The sequence below is a fragment of the Danio rerio genome, chromosome 25 (genome assembly GCF_052040795.2).
Source record: "Danio rerio strain M-AB ecotype USA chromosome 25, GRCz13ab, whole genome shotgun sequence".
Taxonomy (NCBI): domain Eukaryota; kingdom Metazoa; phylum Chordata; class Actinopteri; order Cypriniformes; family Danionidae; genus Danio; species Danio rerio.
In genome coordinates this window covers 7,020,642-7,032,500 of record NC_141045.1, presented here as the reverse complement: position 1 = coordinate 7,032,500, position 11,859 = coordinate 7,020,642, and the positions used below count along the sequence as shown (strand labels likewise).

The 11,859-nt window shown below is 34.3% G+C and overlaps 1 protein-coding gene across 26 annotated transcripts in view; it reads left to right on the top strand.

Annotated features, from left to right (window-relative positions):
- Window positions 1–11,859, top strand: part of ap3b2 (adaptor related protein complex 3 subunit beta 2) — a 73,004-nt gene that overhangs the window by 38,985 nt on the left and 22,160 nt on the right. For all 26 annotated transcript variants that reach the window (XR_015525920.1, XR_015525919.1, XR_015525918.1 and 23 more), the window contains exons 10-17: window positions 788–842; window positions 1,100–1,171; window positions 2,390–2,452; window positions 3,021–3,153; window positions 5,712–5,821; window positions 5,915–6,091; window positions 7,286–7,472; window positions 9,526–9,644. Coding sequence is in view for 14 of the 26 variants with exons in the window: in XM_087311392.1 (XP_087167518.1) it covers window positions 788–842; window positions 1,100–1,171; window positions 2,390–2,452; window positions 3,021–3,153; window positions 5,712–5,821; window positions 5,915–6,091; window positions 7,286–7,472; window positions 9,526–9,644 (916 nt within the window). In the remaining 12 variants the exon portion in view is untranslated. The remainder of the gene's footprint in view (window positions 1–787; window positions 843–1,099; window positions 1,172–2,389; window positions 2,453–3,020; window positions 3,154–5,711; window positions 5,822–5,914; window positions 6,092–7,285; window positions 7,473–9,525; window positions 9,645–11,859) is intronic.

Sequence of the window (11,859 nt, the reverse complement as noted above, 5' to 3'; positions counted from 1 at the left end):
CTAATTTACTAAAAATGAATAAATGAGTTATATCCAAACACGCGCTCTATTCTTATGCCCCATATGGTGATGCAGACATCTCCAAAAGCCAACAGGTGGACAAATCTAAACTTGTTTTTATTAAAAAAAAATATAAATATGCATATAATAAATAATACTACTACTCATAATAACATTATTCAAATGCAGATTGTCATAAATAAACTGAAAAAAGCCCCCTGAGATGAAGAAGGCATGGAGGCAGTGTTTTGTATATTTATGTAGAAAATAATAATTTTTGTAATATTTCAATTTAATAAAAAAAATGTATATGTAAAGATATTTGTGTATTGCTGTACATACTGTGTGTATTAAGCAATGTGTAAGCCTTTGAAACTGCATAAGCGCATAACTATTGCTCTCTGCACTGGACTTTAGACCTCCTTTTAGTTGGTCAATGCCGCAGTCTTGTTTAGTTCCTCAAAATAACAACGCGCCAACAATGCGCCTTAACACACCTCCTTTTTAGCCCAGCACACACATGAATCCACAAAGTGGCGCTAGTGGATTTGCTATTGTAAACAACGTGACGCAAAATGTGAAAATAATTGCTGTGCTGGTCTGAAAATAGCAACAAACCGCTCCAAACACGATTTGCACTATACTGCGCCGGGTGTATGATAGAATGTGAATCAATGATTTGATGGCCAGCAGAAAAACACACTACGGAAAATATTGCTGTTACTTCTGGTCGTTATTACAAACCTTTAGTGTATCTACATCTGCTGTGTGTTTTGTGTGTCTGCAGTGAAGTGCAGTATGTCGTGCTTCAAAACGTGGCCACCATGACCATCAAGAGAAGGGTGAGCGATACACTATTTAACACAGTAAATTGGAAATAAATGGCTTTAAAATCGTTCAAATACATTCTGATTGAGTATTAATCTACAAAAGTCTTTATGTTTATGTTTTTGTTTAAAGATTTGACCTTGAGATCGTTTTAAATGCTTTTCTGCAAAGGCAAAATTTAATACAAAAGTTCAACCAGCATTCAAAATGTGTTGATGCATACGTTCACATGCTGTTGTGGTGTTTGAATATGCAGCGTTTTGTCTTGTAGGGAATGTTTGAGCCGTATCTGAAGAGTTTTTATATCCGCTCCACCGACCCGACGCAGATCAAAATTCTCAAGGTGACGCTGCGTTTTGCTTTGGAACATGTTTTATTTATTGTGTGCTTTCATATTATGTCATGCAGTTATTTCTCTAAAGCAGGGGTCTCAAACTCGCGGCCCGCGGGCCATTTGCGGCCCTCAGTGCAATATTTTGTGGCCCGCGCCGACCACTGTACACTGACAGAATATGCGGAGCGGGAAGAGAGAGCGCTCCCCGCTCCGCTGATTCTATCCGTACACAGCGGTCACTGGCATTCCCCGCCCGCCGTGTAAACAAAGGGGCGGGGATGCCGGTGACGTCACCTCGCACCCCGCCCCTTTGTTAGACACTATGACAGGAACTCGCGCCGGCCAGAACCAAGGTAAGCTGTTCCCGCCCCTGCCTGCCACTTAGCTACCTATCTGCAGCCTGCCACCTACCTAGCTACAGCCTGCACCTTATATATATTATAGGTAGATACAGACTGGTACAGACTGATGTGACTGGAGTGGGGTGGGGGTGTTTTATTTATACATATATACGCCTTTTTTTAGGTGAGGGCAGGCACGTGCACACATAGGGCTCAACCTGTGCAGTGCACATGCCCTTTTTAGTCTTGGATAGAAAGTGCCCTTCCAAAATGATCAAAAGTGCCCCCACACCTTCGGTCCCGCCCTTCAGTAGGCACGCGACAACACAGCTAATCAGTACGCGCGCGACAACACAGCTGATCAGTACGCGCGCGACAACACAGCTGATCAGTACGCGCGCGACAACACAGCTGATCAGTACGCGCGCGACAACACAGCTGATCAGTACGCGCGCGATAACACCGCTCTTCAGTACGCGCGCATCCACTCTGCAGTGGTTTAGGGAATGGAAGTTTTGATTGAGTTCCCCCAAGCCATACTGAGGGTCTCAACTGCTTCCGCTCTAAAGCCAAATGTGGTTCAGATTTGTGAGAAGAAGCGCTGTCAAGTCTCTGGCAGCAAGGAGTAGGCAAAAGATGCCATGTTCAGAAGAACTGTTCATAATCTTCACTCAATGTTCTATTAATGTTCAGGACACTTCATGTTCAGAAGAAATAATTAAGACTGTTAATAATGACATTTGATGACTTTTTTTTGTGAAATCCCTTATGCGGCCCAGCCTCACCCAGACTTTGCCTCCTGCGGCCCCCAGGTAAATTGAGTTTGAGACCCCTGCTCTAAAGAGTTTTGAGTAAAAGTGTTTTCAATTCTCTGTTTCGGACACAGCTGGAGGTTTTGACTAATTTGGCTAACGAGACGAACATCTCCACCATCTTGAGAGAATTTCAGGTAGATTACACTGTGTAGTACAATACTGTATGTCAATTAAAAGTTTGGGCTTGAGGTGATATTAGTAAGATTATACTGTAAGTAGCGACACGGTGGCTCAGTGGTTAGCACTGCCACCTCACAGCAAGACGGTCGCTGGTTTGAGCCCCGCCTGGGTCAGTTGGCATTTCTGTGTGGAGTTTGCATGTTCTCCCCATGTTTTCTCCGGGTGCTCCGGTTTCCCCAACAGTCCAAACACAAGTGCTATTGGTGAATTGAATAAGCTAAATTGGCCATAGTGTATGTGTGTGAATGACAATGTATGGATGTTTCCCAGTACTGGGTTGCAGCTGGAAAGGCATCCGCTGTGTAAAACATATGCTGGATAAGTTGGTGGTTCATTCCACTGTGGCGACCCCTGATTAATAAAGGGGTAAGCTAAAAAGAAAGTGAATGAATGAAAGAACTTGTAATTATGTGAACTGTTTTGTCCACCAACTATAGATGACGAATTGCAGTATAACTCAGTATATACATTGATTATAACACAGGAAATAGAGAATTAAATGTGTCTCTGTTTGTATTGTAGACGTATATTAAGAGCATGGATAAGGATTTTGTAGCTGCCAGCATTCAGGCTATCGGTCGATGTGCTACCAACATCGGTGAAGTCAGAGACACATGTCTGAACGGCCTCGTACAGCTGCTGTCCAACAGAGACGGTGAGAAAATGTGTTTTTTGTTTTAATAAAACTGCTTTCAAATCCCACAGTGCCTTAAACTATCCATTATGTGAGAGATATATTCATGAAGTCACTGCATCTGTTGTCATGAGAGGTTCTTATAATGCATTAAAGAAGCACTAGTGTCTTGTTTTAGCATACAACCAATTAAAAAGTCAATCAAAACAAGCCTTTGTACCGTATTTGTTTGAGGAAGCTTGGCCAGAGAAGTGTGTGAATGTGTTTGAACAGCAGTTTGAGGCTGGAAATGAAAGATTTTTAGGTCATAATGTTTTGGGTTGTTTGCTAGTGTTGTTATGTGGCTGCTACAGCATATGCTAGCATTCCTGCTATGTTTTAGCACATTCTGTCATGTTTTACAACATTGTTAGCATGTTAGTGACATATTTTTGCATGTTGTTAGCATGTTTTAGAACCCTTTAAACATTTCATTTGCATGTTTTACCACATTGATAGTATGTTTTGGAACATTGCTAGCAAGTTTTAACGCTTTGTTAACATGTTTAGTTAAATGCTATCAGGCCTTAAAGCTCTGTTACAATGTCAGTAGCGTTTTTCCCACATTTCGAGCACGTATTGGCAAAATGCTAGCTTTTATAAGGTTGTTAGAATGTTAAAATATTGTTGTTAGTGTGATTTAGAACATTGTTGACATGTTTCAGCATATTGGTAGTATGTTTCGTACACTGGTATAAGGTCTTAAAGCTTCGCTACCTTGTTAGTAGCATTTTCCCCACACAACAAGTATGTATTACTACACTGTTAGGATTTTTACCACATTGTTGCAAGCATGCATTAGCACACTGTTAGCATTTTTAACACATTGCTAGCCTGTTTTAATATTGTTGTTATTGTTGGTTTTACAACATTGTTATTATATTTTGGATCATTGTCAGCATGTTTTAGTGTTTTTAGCATGTTTAGTTAAATGCTATCAGGCGATAAAGCTCCGTTACAATGTCAGTGGCATTTTTCCCACCTTTCAAGCATGTATTAGCACAATGCTAACATATTTACAATGTTGTTAGCATGTTTAGTAAAATGCTATCAAGTCTTAAATCTTCATTACAATGTCAGTAACGTTTTTCCAACATTTCGAGCACGTATTAGCACAATGCTAGCTTTTTATAACGTTGTTGGCATGTTTAAACATTGTTGTTAGTATGTTTTGGAACATTGCTAGCATGTTTTAACGCTTTGTTAACATGTTTAGTTAAATGCTATCGGGCCTTAAAACTCTGTTACAATGTCAGTAGCATTTTCCCCACCTTTCAAGCATGTATTAGCGCAATGCTAACATTTTTGCAATGCTGTTAGCATGTTTAGTAAAATGCTATCAAGTCTTAAAGCTCTGTTACAATGTCAGTAGCGTTTTCCCCACGTTTCGAGCACCTATTAGCACAATAGTAGCTTTTTATAATGTTGTTAGCATGTTTAAACTGTTAGTGGGATTTGGAACATTGCTGACATGTTTCAGGACATTGTTAGCATGTTTCATACTCTGGTATCAGATCTTAAAGCTTTGCTACCATGTCAGTAGCATTTTCCCCACACAATAACAAACATGTATTACCACATTGTGTAGAATTTTTACAATGTTATGTTTGAGTATTGTTGTTTGTATGATTTGGAACATTGCTAGCATGTTTTAGAGCATTGTTAGCATGTTTAGTAAATTTTAAGAGGACTTAAAGTTCTGTTACCAAATCAGTAGCATTGTCCCTCGTTGCAAGTATGCATTAGCACACTGTTAGCATTATTTCCCACATTGTTAACATGTTTTAATATTGCTGTTTGTATGATTTGAAACATTGCTAGCATGTTTCAGGACATTTTTAGCATGTTTTGCACACTGGTATCAGGTAAAGCATTGCTACCATGTCAGTATCATTTCCCCCACACTGCAAGCATATATTGCCACACTGTTTGAATTTTTACCACATTGTTTGTTTGAGCATTGTTGTTAGTATGTTTTGGAACATAGCTAGCATGTTTTAGTGCATTGTTAGCATGTTTACTAAATGTTATGAGGTCTTAAATTTCTGTTACCAAATCAGTAGCATTGTCCCTCGTTGCAACTATGCATTAGCACACTGTTAGCATATTTACCACATTGTTGACATGTTTTAAAATTGATTTGGAACATTGCTAGCATGTTTCAACACAATGTTAGCATGTTTCATACACTGATATCAGATTTTATTACCATGTCAGGAACATTTTCCCCACAGTACAAACATGTATTACCACACTGTTTAGATTTTACTACATTGTTAACGTGTTTTAATATTCTTAGTAGCATGTTTCAATGCAATTTTAGCATTGTTAGATATTTTAGTAGATTTGAAAACATTTTTAATATGTTTTAGTATTGTTCGCTAGCATAGCACGTTTAGACCTTGTTATTATATTTAGCACATTAAGAAGATGTTGCTAGCATGTTTTTTACATGCAGTTAGCTTTTTACACGTTTTGCCATGTCAAGCATTATTTACTGTGTGATTTATGTGCTAATGCTGATAGTTGTGTGCTTTCAGAGTTAGTTGTGGCTGAATCAGTGGTGGTGATCAAAAAGCTTCTCCAGATGCAGCCCGAGCAGCACAGTGACATCATCAAACACATGGCCAAACTCATCGACAACATTCAGGTAGAGTTTTGATCTGAACTGTGAACTTTCACATATCAAACAGCCTTCGCAGACCTGACTGTGTGTGCGTGCGTGTGTGTGTCTCTCTCTCAGGTCCCGATGGCCCGTGCCAGCATCCTGTGGCTGATCGGCGAGTACTGTGAACACGTTCCCAAAATTGCCCCTGATGTCCTTCGAAAAATGGCCAAAACCTTCACTAATGAGGAGGACATCGTCAAGCTGCAGATCATCAACCTGGCCGCCAAACTATACCTTACTAACTCAAAACAGGTGAGTGGACCGAGACATGGGGCTGTGGTCAGCATCACAGAGGGGTTAATTTAGTGTTTTATGTTTAGTGTTTACATACTATTATATTTATAATTAATAGATAAGAGATCATAGAATTAGTTTAGGTTTATTATATTATATTATATTATATTATATTATATTATATTATATTATATTATATTATATTATATTATATTATATTATGTTATATTATATTATATTATATTATATTATATTATATTATATTATATTATATTATGTTATGTTATGTTATGTTATATTATCTTATATTATAAATTCTGTTATATTATATTATATTATATTATATTATATTATATTATATTATGTTATATTATATTATATTATATTATATTATATTATATTATATTATATTATGTTATGTTATGTTATGTTATATTATCTTATATTATAAATTCTGTTATATTATATTATATTATATTATATTATATTATATTATATTATATTATATTATATTATATTATATTATATTATATTATATTATATTATATTATGTTATATTATATTATATTATATTATATTATATTATATTATATTATATTATATTATATTATATTATATTATAAATTCTGTTATATTATATTATATTATATTATATTATATTATATTATATTATATTATATTATATTATATTATATTATATTATATTACATTATATTATATTATATTATACATTCTGTTATATTATATTATATTATATTATATTATATTATATTATATTATATTATATTATATTATATTATATTATATTATATTATAAATTCTGTTATATTATATTATATTATATTATATTATATTATATTATATTATATTATATTATATTATATTATATTATATTATATTACATTATATTATATTATATTATACATTCTGTTATATTATATTATATTATATTATATTATATTATATTATATTATATTATATTATATTATATTATATTATATTATATTATATTATATTATATTATATTATATTATAAATTCTGTTATATTATATTATATTATATTATATTATATTATATTATATTATATTATATTATATTATATTATATATTAAATATTTTTCATATTTAGACAAATGTATTTTTCAGTGTTAAATAAAGTAAAATTGTAAGAGTGTAGTAAAGTAAGATTGAGGTCTACTTTGAATTTTCAGACTAAGCTGTTGACTCAGTATGTACTGAACCTGGCAAAATATGACCAAAACTACGACATCAGAGATCGTGCCCGCTTCATCCGCCAACTCATTGTGCCCACCGATAAGAGCGGCGCTCTCAGCAAATACGCCAAGAAGCTTTTCCTTGCACTGAAGCCTGCTCCCGTCCTGGAGTCTCCATTTAAAGGTACAGTCAGATCCTTTATAGTTTACATTCATTTGTAGCATTATAAAGTCAGCATTCAGTATTGAGATCAGTATTGAGATCAGTTCAGATGTTTCTCCTAAAGTCACTCTTAATCTTAACACACATATTGAGGTTAAAGGCAAACAATCGATCTGATTGGAAATATGCAAGTTCATAATGGACCCTTTTCACAGGCCTGTGATGACCCGTTTAACGGTCATCATAATCTTATATCCTTGAAAGTTTTTAATATTTAGATTTTTTAAAAATCATGTGAACATTTTCATGTATTTATGAATGTATTTTATCATCTTTGCGCCAAATTACAAAAATGAATCACCTCTTATGTGAGGCGTTTTTGATGCAACGTCTATGAGGTTGAGAGTAAATTTGACTTTATTCTCTCCTCTGGCTGCGGTTATCAGTCACATTTTTTTTCCTCTTTCGGAAAGTCTTGATAACACCATCATGGAGTTTTTCTTTTATTATTTCAGCAAATAGGGTTGTAAAAAAAATGTTGGACTCTATTCACTGCGCTCTAAGTTTAGCTACAACTTCCACTACTGAAAAAAAACAGAAATACGATAAGGGTCCATGAGAACATTTGATTTGCAGACAGTTTTTAGCTTAATTTCAGGTTTTAGAGATTTGAGAAAATATATATACAGTCAAGCAAAAAAATATAATTATTATTATTTTTATTATTATTAAATAATTTCCCAGAGATGGGTTGCGACTGGAAGGCCATCCGATGCGAAAAACTTGCTGGATAAGTTGGCGGTTCATTCCGCTGTGGCGACCCCGAATTAATAAAGACTAAGGCGACAAGAAAATGAATGAATGAATGAATGAATATTAAATAAATGAAATAAAATAAACATTTTTTTTATTATTTAAGGCTTGACTGTACATACAAAAACAATCAAGACATCATTCTTTTTCAGTCAAAATTTTTTTTTATTACACTTAATATTTCTTTTCTTTTTCTTTTTTTTTGGTTGTTTTTCATTAAACTGTCTAAACAATTAACAAGATTAATTAAGTCTAAAATTGCCTTTTAAAAAAGCTCAATTAAGTTTCTCTATGCTTAAAAATAGAAAAAAAATCCGCAAATGGAGAAAAGAAAATATATATTTTTTTCCTTTTAACAAAGTTTTCATATTTTATCATTTATTGTCATTTTTCACATTTTATATTTGCATATACCAGGTTTTGCAAAATATTTTTCATATAATATTTAGCTTAATTTTCCATTATATTTCATTTCCATTATTCAATTCAATTCAATTTAAGTTTATTTGTATAGCACTTCTTTCAAAATAATTATTGTTTATAAGCAGCTTTACTAAAAGTGCACATTATTGCATTATAATCAAATTTAGGAAATGTTATAAATTATTATTATTGTAGTTTAAAAAAAAAGATAAATTAAGTTATTTGATGCTTAAAAATAGCAACAAAAAATAAAAGAAAAATAAATGTACTTTTAACAAAAGTTTCATATTTTATTTATAATTAGTTTTTGTTTGCAAATGATTAATATTTTATATTTGCATATACCAGGTTTTTAAAAATATTTTTGCTTCATTTCCATTATTTTCCATTAAATGTATTACATTTTTATTATTATAAATTTTTGTTATTATTTTAATAGCTACAGTTGAAGTCTAAATTATTAGCCCATCCTGTGTATTTTCCCCCAATTTCTGTTAAACAAGGAAGATTTTTTTCAACACATTTCCAATCATAATAGTTTTAATAACTCATTTCTAATAACTGATTGATTCTATGTTTGCCATGATGACAGTGAATAATATTTGGCTAGATATTTTTCAACATATTCGTATTCAGCTTAAAGTGACATATAAAGGCTTAACTAGGTTAACTAGGCAGGTTTGGGTAATTATTAAGCCTTTAAATGTTTTTAAGCCTTTAAAAGTTTAAGCTGTATAGAAGTGTCTTGAAAAATATCTAGTTCAATATTTTTTACTGTCATCATGGCAAAGATAAAATAAATAAGTTATTAGAAATGACTTCAACTGTATCTTTGCAGACAGAGATCACTTCCAGCTGGGGTCACTGTCTCACCTGCTGAACGCTAAGGCCTCCGGATACCAAGAGCTGCCCGACTGGCCCGAATCAGCGCCTGACCCGTCCGTGCGCAACGTGGAGGTGAAGGATTCTGTGTGTGCAGGGCGAACAGTTCTGACAGAGGCAGGGCCAGTGCTTCTCCTACAGACCACCAGAGGGAGCTCCGACATGCAAGACCTCCCAAAGAAACGCCCCAAAGCACTGACAAAAAAACACGCTACGCTCAATCACTTTTATATCGCTCACTCTCCCCGCTCATTAGCATAACTCCACCCTCATGATGCATAAATCACACACTCTGCATTCCAACGGGGTGGTAACGATTCATCCTGCAGCCCTATTGGTGGATTTGGAAAAGCTATTTTAGTTATTATCGATTAATAGACCGCAACAGTCGGGTTATAAAAGAAAAATAGCTTCAAACTAGACCAATCAGGAATGAGGTGAATCACAAGATTACAAACTATGATTCGAAGCTGGTGTACACAATGGCTTTAATGAGGAAAATCCCATATAGCATTGCGAATGATGCAGGTAAATTTCATTTATACATTTTAATTAATGTAAAAAGAAAAAGAAGATTAATTTAAGGTTGTTGATTGTGTCTATAGAAATATGCTAATTTAAAATGTTAAAGTACTTTTGGGTTGTAATAAGATTCAATTACTTCATTCTTTTAGAGTGGGCGGAGCTAAGAATCTTATTTGGCGCACCTTGCTTACTGCGACTTTCTGTTTGGTAAAATTTTCTCTAAGCATCATGGGTAATGTAGTTTTTCTGCGTCAATTCCACTATTAAAGTCAAAATTTACAATGCAACTGCATATAAATACCTTCTCTTACCGTAAGTTATAACTTACCGCAATTATTTTAGATGGCGCATTTAAAATTACAGATGAGAATAGAATGATTAATTTAAGGTTGTTGATTGTGTCTATAAAAATATGCTAATTTAAAGTGTTAAAGTACTTTAGGATTGTAGTAAGAATCAATTACTTCATGCTTCATTAGAGTGGGCGGAGCAAAGCATCTTATTAAGCGCGCATTGTTAGCTGCGACTATCTCATTGGTGAAATTTTATTTAAGCATTATGGGTAATGAAGTTTTTCTGCGTGGATTCCAATATTAAAGTCAAAATTTACAATGCACCTGTATATTAATACCTTTTCTTACCGTAAGTTTGGCGCATTTAAAATTTGGCCCAATTTTATATGTCGCTTTTAAAAATATGAAGAAAATTAAAATTATTAAAATAAGGTTGTTGATTGTGTCTATAGAAATATGCTAATTTAAAGTTTTAAAGTACTTTAAGATTGTAGTAAGATTCAGTTACGTTATGCTTCATTAGAGTGGGTGGAGCTAAGAATCTTATATGGCGCACTTTGCTTACTGCGACTTAAGCCTGGTTTATACTTCTACGTCAAGTGACCGGCGTAACCCACGGCGCTTGCAACGCCCGTAGCTGTACATTTATACTCCTGCGCGCTGTTTCTGTTGGTCTGCATTAACACTTCCGAAACGCTAGTTGGCAGTGAGGTGTAAATGTTACTCTGTGTCAAGTTTCTTCGCTGCTGTTTTGCTTTTCCTGAACACTTCCGGGATGTACAAGTGGCTCAAACTCGCTCATTTTGAGGCAGGAACCGGCGGACGTGTAACAACTTGTGTTAAGAGGTAAACACAAAACAAAACTTTCCATCCGGAGCTCCTTCAGGGGACTCCACACTTGTAAACAATCGCTCCATCAGGCTCGCACCATTCACGCGGCTCTCGGTCCCGCCCAAACTCGTCAGCGCTACCAAGCCAACCAATCACAGAGCTTGCGCTACGCGTCGTTGCGACGTGTAGTTAAATTTTTTGAGAGGTGCACGTCAGCGCAGAAGTATAAATCAGCCTTTAGACATACTTTTGCTGTTTATTCTGATGAAAAACTCACTTAATTTAATATTTTATGCTTGTCTAGAAAATGCTTCTTGATTTAAAATATAATTTTTAAATATTTGGACTAGAAAATTTTCAGAAAAGAAAGAAAAGCACCTTTTTTTTGCAGTGTAGGAAGAAATTTAATGGAGTTCTTACTTCTGAAACCCGACTGTTGCGCTTTATGATGTCAAAATTGATCTTTAGAGGCTTAACATTCCAAACCAAATTCTGGAATTCTATCAAGTCTTTCAGAACCTAGAACTGTGGTTCTAGAATTTTCCTTTCAATCACTGAGAGCCGACTATATAAACACACCTGCATACATTCACACAAGCCACTCCTTCCTGATTAATATTCCATGATCAAACCTTGCATAT